The 16,656-nt window shown below is 39.9% G+C and overlaps 2 protein-coding genes across 3 annotated transcripts in view; both read right to left on the bottom strand.

Annotated features, from left to right (window-relative positions):
• The window catches only part of cyld (cylindromatosis (turban tumor syndrome)), a 33,940-nt gene extending 20,863 nt beyond the window's left edge, over nucleotides 1–13,077 (bottom strand). For both annotated transcript variants that reach the window (XM_088333920.1, XM_088333919.1), the window contains exons 1-3: nucleotides 12,743–13,077; nucleotides 7,960–8,495; nucleotides 254–565 (exon numbers count right to left, since the gene is read on the bottom strand). In XM_088333920.1, coding sequence (XP_088190046.1) covers nucleotides 254–565; nucleotides 7,960–8,451 — 804 coding nt within the window. In that variant the 5' untranslated portion in view covers nucleotides 8,452–8,495; nucleotides 12,743–13,077. The remainder of the gene's footprint in view (nucleotides 1–253; nucleotides 566–7,959; nucleotides 8,496–12,742) is intronic.
• Nucleotides 13,078–15,355: 2,278 nt separating this feature from the next.
• Nucleotides 15,356–16,656, bottom strand: part of nod2 (nucleotide-binding oligomerization domain containing 2) — a 12,331-nt gene continuing 11,030 nt past the window's right edge. Inside the window, exon 10 of the mRNA XM_088333921.1 lies at nucleotides 15,356–16,656. This exon is cut by the window's right edge and continues 749 nt beyond it. The gene's annotated coding sequence lies outside the window, so the exon portion shown is untranslated.

Genomic DNA, 16,656 nt, shown 5'->3' on the forward strand with positions numbered 1-16,656 from the left:
TGATCTGAAGCTTTTTATCGACCTTCTCAACAATAAAATCATTAATATACCCCTCCAATACATGGTTAATGCCCTTTTGGTGACTTCGAAACAAAATCTGATCTTCCTGGGTCCAAATGGCCTCCAGCGAAATTTTTCTTACTGTAACACTTGCCATAGCGCTCTTCACGGAGTGTTGACAATTTGTCCGAGTGAGTAAAGGGGGCAAGGCTTAGCCATAGGTCAAATGGGCAAAATAACCCAAAATACTTACCATGTCAACACCCACATAGTAACCCAGGCTCTCGTTACCCGGGAGCAAGTCGCAAAAAATGATGGTGCCTCTTTCAGGTCCTTCCCGGGTCTGCACCAGGACTCTAGAATTGATCTCGAGGGGAGGGTGGTCCTGGTCCTCATCCACAAGGTTGATGTTATCTGCTTCAAGCTCGCCCACGTCGTCATCCTCGTCGTCTTCCCACAGTTCCAGCTTGTCCAGGGCCACAAATACGCCACATTCCTCTTCACAGCGGAACAACTGGCGTCCCTGGAAGGAACCCTCTGTGAAGCCTTTGCCTCGACCCTCCTCCTGGGGGAAGAAGAAATGTCAGGAGAAAAGTGACAGCCGACTCAAGAATTAGAAAATGAGACCTACTGCAATAACGAGACCCCTTGCTACTTTGGGCTTCAGTTAGCATAGTTGACCGACGATTTTTTTTATTGAATTGAATTGTCTTTATTGTCATTGATGTCAATGTTTCGTGCATTGCTTTGTGGGCACACGGGGCAGATTGTCTGTTTGTGTATTGAGTAGGCATGACTGTGATAGGCTGGTGTATGCTGTCAGTCAAACAGCCAGGGTGGTCGGGCGCACATGTCAATGTCTCCAACCAGTAGCTTTAACGGCTAGTTACATTAATAAGAAGTGTATTAATTAAATCGGACTCTGAGGAAAGTCAGATGAGCGCAAAGAACTGATGATCACCATCGGATGACTTGGTGGAATGTTATTGGGTCCGGAAAGCGACTGAGGCTGCGTCTGGAGATAAATAAGAGTGAGGCTGCAGGTATGGCTTACTTCGGGCTAGGTTAACAACTTTTTTAAGATACCCTGGCCAAACCTGTATCTGACCAACGCCATATCCACTACAAATTAAACGAATGATCCGGAGCTACAACTCGTGCAAAACCGCTACATTCGGGACTTTTGTATTTTAATTGGTGTGGAGACTTGGCTAAATTTGAAGACAAGCGATGAGGTACGTTTAACCCAAGGGAGCTTTCATGGAGAAGTGACACTACTTCGCAGATTTTCACTTTTCGTGGGTGGCCTTCTCCTGCAGAAAAAGAGCCATGACGGACGGCAGAAGGACCCTAGCTGTGAGCACTTAAATGAGCATTTAAGTTGAAACAAATATCAATAATGACGATAGAAGAATATAACCACAATTTTTTTCAATGGTGATTTATTGCTGCGTGGCGGGCAAGGTTCCTAACCAGATTCAGAAATGTATCCCTTTTGATGAAGACAGAAGATGGCAATGTTTTTCTGCATAACACTGGCAGCCTCAACTATTCTAGGATTTTCTGCAAACATTTTTTACAAGTTACATTTGATGTATTTCAGAACATTTTTTTATTAAGTAGGTATGAGTCACGTCAAAGACACTCAAAAAGTTAGCTAATGCTAACTAGCTATGTTAGTGTCTCACTGTTGCCATTAATTACTAAGCAAACCAGCTACTTTTATTGCGATTAACCAGAGATTCGAAACAGTAAGCCTTAGCTTTGTCTTCTTGCTCTTTTGGTTAATTGATTTATTGGTTAATATGTGTGTTTTTTTCGTTAATTTGTTCGCTGAGCAGAAGAGGGAGGGGTTGTGGGGTCGGCAAGAGCAGCTCATTGTGCACAGAACAGGGTAAGGGAGAGATTGCAATACGGAGGACACAAAAAAAAAAGAAAAAAGGTCGTAATTTGCACTCATTCGAATTATATTAATGGCTCCAAAACATCAGTATAATATAGGAGTACACAAAGAGAAGGAATTTTAAAAAATGGGTCGAAGCAGGAAAATGATCCTAATTATGAATCTTTTTAATAATACAGGATTAATGTCTCCAAAGCATTAGTATAATACAGTAGTACAATATTTATGTTTCCTGCATAAAATTACATTATTATAGGTAGTGTTGTGGTTGATGCAACAAAAAAACCTGAAGAGCCGTATGGGAGCTGAGCTGAAAAGTCTCTGAAAAGCGCTGCAATTCCCATCACTAATATGTTGCGCGTTACACTAACATACCTGTCAACTAGTACGTTTTTCCCATGATTTAAAAGTTTTTGATTATTGTGTACGCCGTATAACAATTTTTTTAATGTGGAAAAAATCAAAATAACTCATTTTTTGTTTTACATAGTCCATCTTGCTGTGAGTAAATAGGTGCCAGGTTGTATTTTAAAGGTTTATTAATAAATTGAAAATCATTAAAGGGAGCAATTGGCTGAGGTTGACAGGTATATTATAACATCCTGTAAACCATCAAAAAGGAGACGGCATCCTGTCATAGCAGCAATCACAAAGGTAGATGTACTGATATTTAACACTGTAATTTACCAAACCACCCATGTAAGTATGAAATGTAAATTTCACTGCCTTACATAACTAGTTTGTCTATGATTACATAGTTCACAATGCCACACATTCATCATAGATCTAGCTGCTTGATTTGTTATGTCCACCGGACCCTTTTAGACTCTCCACCCACCAGGGTCTCACAAAATGTGTTGGGAAAGACTGGTTTAGAATCCCATCCCTCACTGCTAAGTAAAATGATGGGTGAAAAGTAACTTTCATTTTGATGTTGAGGTTTGTCAACCTGAGAAAATGTGAACCGTGTGTGTGTGTTCAACTTCAGTGCGTCCCTCAGTATTTGGCACAAGGTAAGTTTGAACCCAAGAACATGAACCCGAGCTGTTTATTTATGCTAAGCTGGGGACCGAGAGCTTGAGCGTTTCTGTCGACCTACTCAGCTGAGCGTGGCAGAATAGAAACAACATTGTGCTGATATAAGCAAACCTTTGTGTGCCAGCTCGTGTGCCGCCTCAGCGGACATGTGGCACAGTAAAAGTAATTCTATTTCACAGCGAGTTGTGTTTGTGTCATAGAAATGTTTTCAGTTCTGTCAGTCAAAAACACCAGAGCTTTGTGGGATACACAGATAAAACGTGTTCCGTTTATTGTGGTGATGACAACGAGATAAGGTTCATCATGTATACATTGTAACCTGCTGCATACAATTTTCGCTTGACTAGAAAACTACAATGTATTCACCGATTTCTTAGGAAACTCTTGAAAGAATTGCAAACGTCTTGTTTATTTTGAAAAACTAGAGCGAATGGTGAGTGCTTTGGTACAAGCTGGTACACGGTCCAGTGTGAAAAGGCCTGTATAAAAAAAAATCTACCCTTATTAAAAATAATGTTTAAATACTTTATCTCTTACATTCTGGGATGACTTAGCTAAATACAGCCAAGTGCTTGAATTGGTGAAAGATACAACCATTGAACAGTAAAAAACTTCCATTTATTATTGTAAACAGGGGAACCCGGGCACAAAGTTAAAACATGTTGGAGTAGTAGTGGCTTCATGCTAAAAGGTAGCAAACATTATGTACATTTAAATGATAAGTTGTAACCCAACTAATCCCTTTAATCCTTTTTTACATTCTCCTCCACTTGTCATTGACAGGTTTGAACTTACTTGAAAGAGTGCCGAATGCAAAAATAACATTAACGCCACACCTTTGTACTTTGTATATTAAATCCAAGTTATTTTTCTCCAGGCATGTTTAATTCCTGAATATTCAATTCAGTTCATGGTTTTCTCAGTAATGTGCAGTAATTAGGAAAATAAGGAATGCTCATTATACACCAGAGTTGTGAGAGCATAATATTTAGATTTCTTTTTTTGAACCACACCAAACATTTAAGACAAGATTCCACAAAACGCCCTCTCCAGACAAAAGCTAAATCTTCAGCACATTTTAATTCACTATGTGACATTTGATGATTGGATAAAATCTATGTAATTATAATAATGCAAGCGCCCGTGTCCCAGATCAATAAACATACAACTTATAATTTGTCTCTCTCACACAGTTACTTAAGATCATTGAGGCTTATTTTGGCCTGAATTTTTGTCATAAATAAAGGTTTCAAAACATGGTGCAAGCAGAGTACCTTTGTCAAAACTTCTGCAAACAAGAAGGATACTGAAGTATTTAGGGGGCTGTGCTAGGTGTGCAGAGATCCACCCACCTCTACCGCTGAACCAATCAAATTGCTCTGGATGCTTGGCTCGCATTTTCAGGTGTTTGCGGTTTGTTCTGTGGGTTTTCATCATAACATATCCCAACAGTGAACTTACATTGTTCAATGAGCTTCCATTTCTTAGAGCCATACAGCTGAAACATGTTAAGTTGGTGTAACACCAAGAGTGTAAACTGTAGTTGAAACTTTGCCCTATACATTTTGGAATAAACAGGTGGCTTTTCGTCTTGCTTCTGCTTCACATACATTAAAATTGAAAGGTACCAGAGAAGATTACTATGGCCTGCTCTGAGTCAGATGTACTCATGAAAAGAGCCATATATCTGTCTCCCGAGCAATACGTTCCCGCCCCACAGCTAGATACTATGTACAATAAGTATAAAAAAAATTGTGAATCGTTTTTTAGGACTGGTATTAAAATGTTTTTCTCAATATGAGCAGATTACAGTATTTACTTTACCACAAAAATCACAAAACAGTGGCCGATGGATCCGAACACTACAAAAAATCTTTGTACGAGCACTCCTAACACGAGATTTGCAGTATACAATGTTTTTTTAACAAAACTCTTGCTCACTATACAAAAGAAAATCAAGTTCAGGAGCAGTCCTAGAGACTACCACGAGAGAGTGCTTGACACCGCTCATCACTCGTGACTGCTTACCGCCAGCACCAGCTCGTCCAGTTTGAGCATGCAAACTACCAAATGTAATCTGTACTTTAATTTAAAGTTATAGTTTTAAATGTACAGCAGGATTCTCAAACTGACTATTGAGTTGGAGGCAGCTAAAGCCAAGATCCTGGTGAGGTTGGGCCAAATGGGGTTTTCCACAAAAACAGCACTGATAAAAACATTCCACGGTTCACGGATCCCTTGACCGCAAGGGCCTTTGGGGCACCAATGAGGACGCAACTCTGGACAGCATTAGGGATTCAGTGTCTTGCCCAAGGACACCTCGGCATATAACACGGAAGAACCAGGAATCGAACCAAAGACGAGCGTATTACCTCCTGAGCTACTGCCGCCCAGATCAAAACTCTGTTCTGGTCAGTAGGGCCTTTGAATTCACGTTACTTGCATGGCTGATGAGACTGATGGTTCTGTAGTTGGAGCATAATTGAAGGTTTCCTTTCCCTGGTAGCATATTACTAGCAAATTTGTCAATGTAGATGGCCACTGTCCTGTTTGCCAGATCTTACTGCACATCCTTGTCAAAATGTCTGTTGTTTGCTCAACACCATTCTGTATGAGTTCTGACAGGAGACTTTCCGTTCTTCAGTGAGGTAATTGCTGCCTCTTCCTCTTCCCTAAGGATAGGGAAGTCATCATTTTCCCCTGGGCCAGAATTCTTAAGGACCTCATGATCTCCCTGTGTCGGAGTTTTGAGCAGTATTCTGTCCATCTATTCGTGATCTCTTTTTCTTCAGTTAGCTTATTCTCTGCCTCATCCTGAATGCTGCTGACTTTTGCCAGTTTTGTTTGTGAGAGGTATTTAACAATTTGGTAGGGTTTCTTTGAATTGTTCTGTGGAGGCACTCTTCTAACTCCGAGCAATGGTCTTCGATCCATTTCTCCCTTGCTTCTGTCAAGCTTTTCATAATTTACTTGTTGGCTGCTTTATACTTGGCTGCTCCTCCAAGGCTGTTTCTTTTCTTCTTTATTTCTCACCTCGTGTCGCAATGTTGGAGAATTTCGTTTCCAACCCACGGCGTTATCTTCTTCTGGTGTTCTCCACTGTTCTTATTGGGACAATGTTTTATATCTGACCACTAGATGCTGGAGTAATGTGTATGGCAACTAGAAATGATTCCAAGGAAGACTACCAACTACGGAGACTGAAAGTGAGCAAAAAGCACCCTTTTTCCCTCCAAATTTTACCCAGCCTTTCTCAAAGAAAGAAAAAAAGGGAAAAAGTAGGGGGAAAAGAAGGCAAAAAGGTAAATATGAGAAAAATGAAGAAAAAAGAAAGAATGAAAATAAAGGAATTAAAAATAGTGAGAATCGGAAAAACAGATTTTTTTTTCTTTTCATTTTGTTTATTTTTCTTAACCTTTTTTCTTGAGTTTTACTTTTTGTCTTGTTTGTTTTTATTTTATTTCTCTTTTTTCCATTTTTCTTTTTTTATTTAGTTCTTTATTTTCTTACTTCTCATCTTTTCAAAAATAATGTGTGTTTTGGGTACATTGAGCCTCTGTATTTGTCTTCTTCCGTTGTGCTTTTAGCAAACATTTTCGATGGCATGACATAATACAGCGACATCTAGCAGGAAAATAATACGCACTGTACCTTTAACTTTCATACTAAGGCTGGGGCCTCAAACTATTATCCTGGGGCTGCAATTGGCCCCAGGCCACGAGTTAGAAACCCCTGATCTACAGTAAGAGTTTACATGTCTCTGCCTTTTGCTCCCCTTCCTAATGATTTCAAATTCTCCTTATTAAGCGAGAATTAACCTTACAAACAGCGTACGATGACTATATACTCACAGCAAGACCTGCTGTAGAATACTGGAAAAATATTAGGATAATGTTGTTTGCTACAAGTGACAGAGACGATCCAGATTAGAGCCTAAACGGGCATGATGAGATCAGTCTTTTTTTCTTATTTTCCCCGTAGATCATTGTTATTCAGTATACACAATGTGAAACGATCAAAAATGAATACTACATGTGGAAAACGTATAAATTAAAAGGGTATTCTTTGCCCATGACTCATTCTTGCAACCACCTCTTTCCTCCGCAGCATGCGCACAAATTTGCAACGGCACTTATAATAAACTGGAATTTCATTTCATTAAGATTATCTTGTAACTGTATTTTTCATGTTAGAGTGTGTTTTAGTGATCAGGATCATGTGCATTATAGCTGTTCACTCGGTTGCTTTTGGGAGGATGGAAATGGACCGATTAGATCTTTTTTGGGGCGGCAGTAGCTCAGGAGGTAGAGCGATCGTTTTAGGATAAAGGGATCCTAGTTCAAATCCCAGCTTGTCCGTGTTACATGCCGAAGTGTCCTTGGGTAAGACACTGAAACCCCAATACCCCCAATAAGCAGGTTCGCGCCTTACATGGCTGCACAGATCACGGCTGCTATTGGGAAATGTGAAGCACAATGTAAAGCGCTTTGGGAAGTCATTGACTTGAAAAGCGCTATATAAATGCAGATCATTTCATTTTATTTCTTTATTATTTACCAGGAAAATCCATCCGTCCATGCATTATCTGCCCAGCTTATCCTCAGTGGGGACGCAGGGGTGCTGGAGCCCATCCCAGCCATCTTCGGGCAGTGGGCAGGGGACACCCTGAACTGGTTGCCAGCCAGTCGCAGGGCACAGGGAGACAGACAACTCATTCGCTCATTCACACCTATGGACAATTTAGACCGGTCAATTAACCTAACATGCATTTTTGGGAATATGGGAGGAAACCGGAGTGCCCGGAGGAAACCCACGCAAGCACGGGATGAACATGCAAACTCCACACAGGAGGTTCGATCTCATGACCCCAGAACTGTGCTGCACACGCGCTAACTACTGCGCTGCCGTGCTGCCCTACCAGGAAAATACGCTCCTTAAATGAGCAATTCGAGCTCAGAGCATGATCCCGGAACGAATTAAGCTCGTAAGTAAATGTACTACCGTAAAGTGGTTCTTACCAATAACTCCACGCCAAACAGGATTCCGGAGAGATGTCGGTCTGGCATCAGCGAGCCCTTGAAGCGCACCACACCGGGCACTGGCTCGTCTCCAGAAAGCAGTTGGACGCGGACCTTGGAGCCACAGTCGATGTCGCGTATGCGCTCCAACCGAGACTTGTTGCACAGCAGGGCATAACGCTCCTCACAGATGGTGATGGGAAAGAGCAACTCGGCCAGCTTCTCATCGATCTCCAGGATGTCACGCTCGTCCAAGCTCCACACCACGTTGGTCTGGTCGAGAATACGCAGGCTTTTCTTGCCCTTGCATGGCGGAAGAGTGCGGCCCAGGCTGTTGCGCTCCTGGCACGCTTGGGCCAGGCTGCCGCGCTGGATCCACAAGGTCTTCTGGGGGGGCTTCTCTACCGTGCACTCCTTCACCACCATGTAGAAGCGCCAGTCCTCCCTGAAGCCCCCGGTGGGCTTGTCCTGGCTCCACAGGACTGAGCTCATGGCTGCATGCTAAGCAACAAGGGCAACATCACAGCTGGTGGAGTCTGAAACACAGAACACACAATGAGGTAGAGTAATCGTTCGTTATCCGCGGGGTTTGCGTTCCAGAAAGGTTCCGTGTTAGTCGAAACCCGCAAAGTAAAAAGCTTTATTCTTTTTATTTATTGAAGGGATAGTGCATATTATTAAGGGGCTCTTGATGATACAAAAAAAACTTTCATTTAGTAAAAAATTTTTTTTTTAAATAATTCGAATACCAGGCAAAAATACATAAACAATCGTACCAATGTTAATTGTTATTAAAAAATTGTTTACATAGTGAAATCCATTCCTAAAGTGCCGTCATGTTTGTCTGCCGTCTTGCTGAGGCACTAGTTTTTGTTTGCATTAGACAACAGTGCCAACTCATGGTCAAATATTACACAATGAGGCTTTAAATACTCTTAATACCGTATCATACATTGAAAGCAAAGAACAAACCAAATTTACAAGCTCAAATATCTGTTGAAAAATCAAAGTAATGAACTTTTTTTGTTGAACAAATAATTCTGTACTGTCAATGTATATATTTTTTTTAAAGTGCCACTTTATTGCACAATTGTATTAAGGACAAGATCCACTTTACTTCACAAGATACGTGGTCACCATCCTGTGGACATTATGAAAAACTAATTTTATTTTCCAGACGGCAAACCAAGATTTTGAAAGAGGCATTTTGGACCAAATAAATGAATAAATAAATAAACTTGTCTGTAGCTGGAAAAAAACATTACATAAGCCTTACAAGGAAGGAAACACATACTGTATCTACAGTATCTATATTCTTTGGAGCTTGTTAAGAGTGTGTTCTGTTTGCCCTTATACAGAAGCCATATATTTTCCCATTATCAAGTTAAGTGCTGTTCCGGAGCAGGTTTAGCAGGTTGAGAGGTTTAACTTTGTTGGCGATAGAAAGCATATTTTTCTCCCTTTCGATGCTATTGTCGATCCACAGCTTTTTGTGGACATTATGGCTTTTAGAGAAACTTAAAGTTAAAAAAGGTTTGCACAGTCATAATGAGGGTTCGTCAAGTGTTTTTGCTATGTGTACAACTCAGACCGCAACGTCATTGATATGCAAGTAGACAGAAGCAGAAAATGTTTTGATTTATCAGTCCATTTTCTGCGCAGCTTATCCTCACTAGTTTTGTGGGAGGTGCTGGAGCCCATCACAGCCATCTTCGGGACAATTTGGACCGGCCAATTAACCTGACATGCATGTTTTGGGAATGTAGGAGGAAACCGGAGTGCCTGTGGGAAATTCACGCAAGCACGGGGAGAACATGCAAATTCCACACGTGGAGGCCGCGGTATCTGGATTCGAATCCTGGACGTCTGCACATTCGATTTAATGCAAAGAAAATTGGCCTTCTAACACTGCAAAAAATAACAATTAGGCTAAAATGTTGATATTTTGGAGAGTTTATAATACGAAAGGTATCTCTATAAATAATTATCTATTAAAAAACTGTTGGTTAATGATTTCATAACTAGATGATAAATAAATTAATTAGTTGTTGCACCTCAACATTCTGTTAATACACCGATGTCAAACAGGCTGCCTGCGGGCCAAATCAGGCCCGCTAAGGGATTGAATCTGGCCCGTGAGAATACACTCAGAGAAGCGCAAGAGAAAAACAAGATGCAGGTTGAAATATGTCAACTTGATGTTGCCAAAGCCAGGTGCCTCTCAAAAAGACACTGCACATGTATTTATTTCTCTCTCTCTCTCTCTCTCTCTCTCTCTCTCTCTCTCTCTCTCTCTCTCTCTCTCTCTCTCTCTCTCTCTCTCTCTCTCTCTCTCTCTCTTTCTTTCTTTTCTACCCCTTCTCTCGCACTCTGTCTCTTTCACTCTCTGTGTTTCTCTTTTTCTCTTCCTTTGTTGCTCTTTGTCTCTTTCTCTCTGTCTTTTAACCTCTTTTGCTCTAACTTCCTTTTTTCCTTTTCTCTCTTCTCTTTCTCTCTTCATACACTTCACGCTTTCTTTTCCCTTCTCTCTCCTTCTGTCTTTCTATTTCTCTTTGGATTTCTTTCTTCCTCTCCCTTTCTTTTCACCCTCTCACGACTTTTTATCTTCTGTTTCTCCCTCTCTCTCTTTCTTTCTTTGTCCTGCCCTCTCTCCTTTTCCCTCCCTCTTTCTCTTATTTCTATATCTCTTTTCTTTCTCTTTAATCTACTAGTCCGGCCCCCGACAGAAAGTTTGTTCTATCGTGTGGCCCCCGGGTTAAAATTAGTTTGACACCCCTGTCTCAATACATTGTGTATCGACTCTTATTTTGAAAATATGTTGCTCCCAATGGCATGCACTATTTTCCATTGCACTGTTGTTCTGATGCACTTACCACTTAAGCCAGTCTTTTGTATAAATGTGTCTATCTTGAAATTATTTTATCTCCTTATACGTTCTTCTTTTAAATATTCTATTACATGGAGTGCCACGTCTTATCTCTTTGGAAACAATGTTCACCATGTTGTTATCAATGACAATAAAGACAATTCTAATGTATTATACAATCTCAAATCAAACACATAAATCTTTCATTTGTATTCGTCCATGTTTTATATTTGAAAAACACGTTAGAAATGATCTAATTATGGTTGAAATTCAATGTCGATAGTGGGAACGTTGTCCCTCCCAATATGGCGACCCCCCACGCACGGAACGTCAGTTCAGATCAGGTAACGCGGACGCTAACTGCGCAGTGGCGTACAGTACTTGCAAGGCCAGGCCCCCTCTGCAGTTGAGCAGGAAAACAATAATGTAGAATCCAGATTGAATATTAATCGTTACTGCTGTTTTATTATTTACATTTAAAGATAAACAAACAGGGCACGGACTCAGACGCATAAATATCCCAACAGACATAATGAAGTGAAGAAGCTAGTGATGGGAATTCCGGCTTCTTTTAGAAAACTGGCTCCTTTGGCTTTCTAAAAAGAGCCAGGTCTTTCAATTCACAACGGTTAAAAACATTTTTTTTGGGGGGGTTTGGATTTATTTTTATCAAAATATCACCAATAAAAATGAAACATTATGCATCAAATGAATTCAAACATTATAATGCTACTAGATCATAAAAGCCTTCATTTGTTTTACTCTATAGTCAACTTTTACCCAATTCAAACTGTCATGTTGTTTATACTAGGGGAGAGAGAGGAAGGATGAGAGAAACAGAGAAAAGAGAGAGAGAAGGGGAGCGAAGGAGGAATATACGGGGAGAAAGAGTGTGAGATAGAAAGAGATAGACAGAGCAATAAAAGATATAAAGAAAATTATAAAAAAAAGAGTAACTGAGAAAGAAAGAAATGGAGGGAATAAAGTGAGAGAAATAGAGGGTGAAAAGAGAATAAGTGAGAGAATAAAAGATAAGACAGAGAAAAAGAGAAAGAAATGGAGAGTGATAGAGAAAGGGTGAAAAAGAGAAAGAGGAGATGGATGAAAAGAGGAAGAGAAAGAAACAGGCAAAGAGAAAGAAATGAATAAAAAGAAATATAAAGAATGAGAGAGAATGAGGGTCCATATAGAGAAAGAGGGTGATATAGAGAAAGAGAAAGTGAGAGAAATTGAAAAGGACAAAGAGGGAAAAAGAGAAACAAAGAAATAGAGAGGAGAGAAGAAAAAATAGACAAAGAACAAAAAAGAACAAAAGAGAAAGACTGAGACAAAAAGAAAAATAGGGTAAGAGAGAAAAAAACAGACAAAGAAATATGGTATGGAGAAAAAAAGAGTGAAAAGAAGAGAGTGAGAAAAATGTAGTGTACGTATAGAGAAATACGAGTTATAAAAGAGAAACAAAGTAGGAAAAAATGAAAGAAATTAGATTTATGAAAAGAAAAGAAAAAAGAGGATAAGAGATAATGAGAGCGAGGAAAAAAAGAGAAAGAAAGACAGTTACATATAGGGAAAACAAGAGAAGAGGTTTAGAAGGGTGACGGCTCCTGATTGGTAGCGAGCTCGCAATTCACTTCAGAGAGCCGGTTCATAAAGTATTTTCGTTCTCGAACGATCCACCACTAGAAGACGCCATATCTGCCTAGAGTGGCGACGAATGTCAGTACCGTATACTTAAAAACGACAAATAAAAGACATCCCAGAAAAGCTTCGTTAAATAACCAAACATCCTAGAAAACGACAGCATGTTCATTGCCCGGCATTACAATCAGGCCCCCGTGGCTGTGTTAGCCCTGTCAGCGTTCACCTACAGCAGTTGACTATCGCCCTAAAAATCGTTAACTAAACGGTCTCTCTTACCTTTCACTTATTGTGACGATTGTGGTTGACGTGTCACGTCAAAACGGCCATTATTCCAACCGGCTGCCAAAAATGTCTAATATCACGCCCGAACGCCGCCTTGCTCACCTTTGCTTACCTAAAACGGCCAGCTAATATGCTAACAGCTACACGATGCAGTGTTTTCGAGATCAAAATACTCAAATTGTCAAGCTGACAGCCAGCACTTCAACAACAGGATGTCGGTGTCTACAAAATAAAAAACATTGATATACATATTCATTTCCAAACGCATGCAGTTGTACGTTGCAGTGTATTGGAGCTGTATTATTTACATGACGCTCTGGCCAAGCATGTGGACGTCACAAAATGGATGCTCTCCTATTGGTTAGGCATGTTTTCACCGGAAAGCCAATTGGCTGAAGTTCGTTTCTATACCACTCAGTGGGGGTTTCCCCTTCGCGTATAGTTAGGGTGCACTGTAGTTCACATTATGCATTCTGAGTTGGATAAATCAACAACTAATTACAGTACTGTACAGTAAAATTAATTACTGAAATACAAGAATTATATCGAGTTTTTTTTCTTTGGAAAAATTTAAATGACGACGAATGACAATTTTAACTGTCAAATGTAAATGTAATTATTGATATGATAATGATGACGTAATTGGTATGACAGGTTATGTAACGCCATCATCACTTTGTCGTTCATCCTCATTACAATATGGGCAATAGCAAGCAAAATGTAGAACGTTCCTGGTTTATTTATTAAATATGTATAAATATGCCTTTTGTATGTTGGTGATCTATTGACACTAACAAAGATGTCATATAATGAAATTGTGAATATGTTTGATTGCTAATAGGATTTTCGAGAAGGGTTGTTCAAATCCTCACTATGTGTTTGCTGGTAATAACATCATATTGGAACATAATATTATGAATGTGCTTGATTGCTGTTGTGATTGTCATGATTGTTTTATTTTAATATTAGTGTCAATAAATTTGTTCAAACCCAAAAAAATATGCGTTTTGTTGACACGAATTGAAAAAGATTTGCAAGTACATAATTGTAGACGATGTAAAAAAATTAAGTCCAGACAGTCGTTCGGCGTGTACGTCTTCATTTAACATTTGTGTACAGTATTTAGATCTGTATGTATTTATTTATGTATTCCTGGTTGAACCCGTTTATTTGTTTTCAATAGAACTGTTTTATTCAAATTATTTATGTATTTATGTAAATTTAAGATATTTATTTTTCGAAGAAAAAAATAATTTTTTACCCATCTCATTATTTATTTTATTTTGTTTTCCTTTACCGAACAGAGAGCCCTTGAGCCTTTAGTTTGTCACAAAAGCAAAGGACATAATGTCATCACCACAATGTCTGTTTTTAAACAAAAATATGAAAGCCACAAGTGATGCAATGCATATCGTAAAACGTTAATCCATCAATCCATCCATTTTCTGCCTGTGTATCCTCTTAAGGGTTGCAGAGGGTGCTGGAGCCCATACCAGCTGTCTTCGGGTGGTGGGCTGGGAACACCGTGAACTGGTTGCCAGCCATTTGCAAGGCATACAGAGACTGAAAACTCACCCACTCATTCACATTTTGGGACAATGTATGTATGAAATCTATGTAGGAAAGGGCAAAGCCGACTGAGACAGTAGTGGTAAGCGCCCTCTTCTATGCGGCAGCGTGTTGGGGAGGCAGCGTCAAGAAGAAGGATGCCTCTCGTCTCAATAAACTGGCTAGGAAAGCGAGCTCTGTTGTGGGCAAAGAGCTGGACAGCCTAACAACAGTAGCTGAGAGACAGGCACTGAAAAAGCTGAGGTCAATCATGGACAATCCATCGCATCCGCTTCACAGCATTATCTCAGGACAGAAGAGCAGTTTCAGTGACAGACTGCTGTCACTGTCTTGTACTACGGACAGACTGAAGAGATCTTTTCTTCCTCATGCCATGAGGCTCTTTAACTCCACCCGGCAGAGTAAAGGCCCACATTAAACCACACCACCTACATTGGATATTACCGAATCTTACTGCATTATGTATTCTGTGTAGCACTATTTAGTTACTCTATATAACATGCTAAAGTGGGCATTTGCACGTCACACTGGGTATTTGTATATTGTATTCTTTTGGCTTTATTATTGTATTGTTCTCAGCTCAGGGATGCTGCTGGAAATGTGAATTTCCCTTAGGGGATGAATAAAGTATCTATCTATCTATCTATCTATCTATCTATCTATCTATCTATCTATCTATCTATCTATCTATCTATCTATCTATCTATCTATCTATCTATCTATCTATCTATCTATCTATCTATCTATCTATCTATCTATCTATCTATCTATCTATCTATCTATCTATCTATCTATCTATCTATCTATCTATCTATCTATCTATCTTTCTATCTATCTATCTATCTATCTATCTATCTATCTATCAAGTTGGACCAACCCATTAACCTGCCATGCATGGCTTTGGAATACTGGAGGAATGTGATCCTAACATTTCGGAATGTTCTGTATTGTGGGTGTGCACGGTGAGGCGGCACACAAATATTCAGATAGATCACTGACAGAATGACAGGTGCTGAAGAGGCCACAAAATTCCCAATATATAGTTTTGAGATTTACTTTATTAGGTTTTAGAAAATGCATTTGGAATCAACAAGTTTCAGATATATGAAGGAGTCAAGTCATGTTTATTTGTATAACCCTCAATCACAAAGAGTCTCAAAGGGCTGCACAGACCACAGATTATAGCAAACCACCCCTGATCTAAAACCTACATGAGGGCAAGGAAAAACTCAAAAACCTCAACATAAGGAAAATGAAGAAACCTTGAGAAGGGACCGCACATGGGGTAATCCCCCTTCCAGGATGACCAGGCTGCAATGGATGTTGTAATAACAAATAATACATAGATATTGTAAACTTAAAATATAGGTTATTCATATGCTATAGAAGATAAGTGTGTTTTAAGCTTAGATTTAAACATTTCCACTGAGGTTGCAGATCGAATCTCAGGGGGAAAAGCATTCCACAGCACTGGGGCCCGAATGGAGAACACTCTCGAACCTGCAGATCTATTCTTGGCTCTTGGGATCACTAGTAGACCAGCATTTTCAGAGTGAAGGCTCCGTACCAGAACATGGGGGAAATTAAATCTGAAAGATATTTAGGGAGCAAGTCCATGCATGATTTGGTATACTACTAACAGAACCTTAAAATCATATCTTCAGCTAACAGGGAGCCAATAAAGTTTAGCTAAAATCGGGGTAATGTGATTAAACTTTCTTATCTTGGTTAAAAGCCTCGCTGCAGCATTTTGTACCCGCTGAAGGTTCTTTATTTTGGACTTCGGGACACCGGAGAGTAGTGCATTACAGTAATCGAGACGGGAGGTAACAAACGCATGAATTACAATCTTCGCATCCAACTGAAACAGCATAGGGCGAATTTTAGCATTGTAGGGAAGATGGAAGAAAGCTGTTCTAGTCATAGGAGAGGGGGACCTCGTACATAGATTTGTTTATTTTCCCTCCGCCTTTGCGATGGGCGATTCGCTACCACCTAATTTTTTACAGTTGAGACGTCAGTACCTAGATATGGGGCCCTTGGCTCCAGACAAAGACCATCACGGTGCCAAGATGATTTACAACTGCGGCAGTTTCCCTGGAAGGTTTACACCTGCACTACATGTGAAAATATAATTCACAAAATAGTTTTTCCCCATTGATATAGGATCTAGTATTAGTATTATCACATGTTGCTGCCCATCAATACCGAGGTCCGGCTCATCTCTGAAGGCGGGATGACACTTAGATTAAGTCTGCTCGTTAGTCAGCAGTTAAAAATAGTGCAGTTGTCACACCTTGGGGGGCTTCTGGACTAAATGGATTGGCTAGACTCATGGC

This window comes from Urocampus carinirostris, chromosome 4 (assembly GCF_059441175.1).
Source record: "Urocampus carinirostris isolate Australia breed hairy pipefish chromosome 4, RoL_Ucar_1.0, whole genome shotgun sequence".
NCBI classification, from domain to species: domain Eukaryota; kingdom Metazoa; phylum Chordata; class Actinopteri; order Syngnathiformes; family Syngnathidae; genus Urocampus; species Urocampus carinirostris.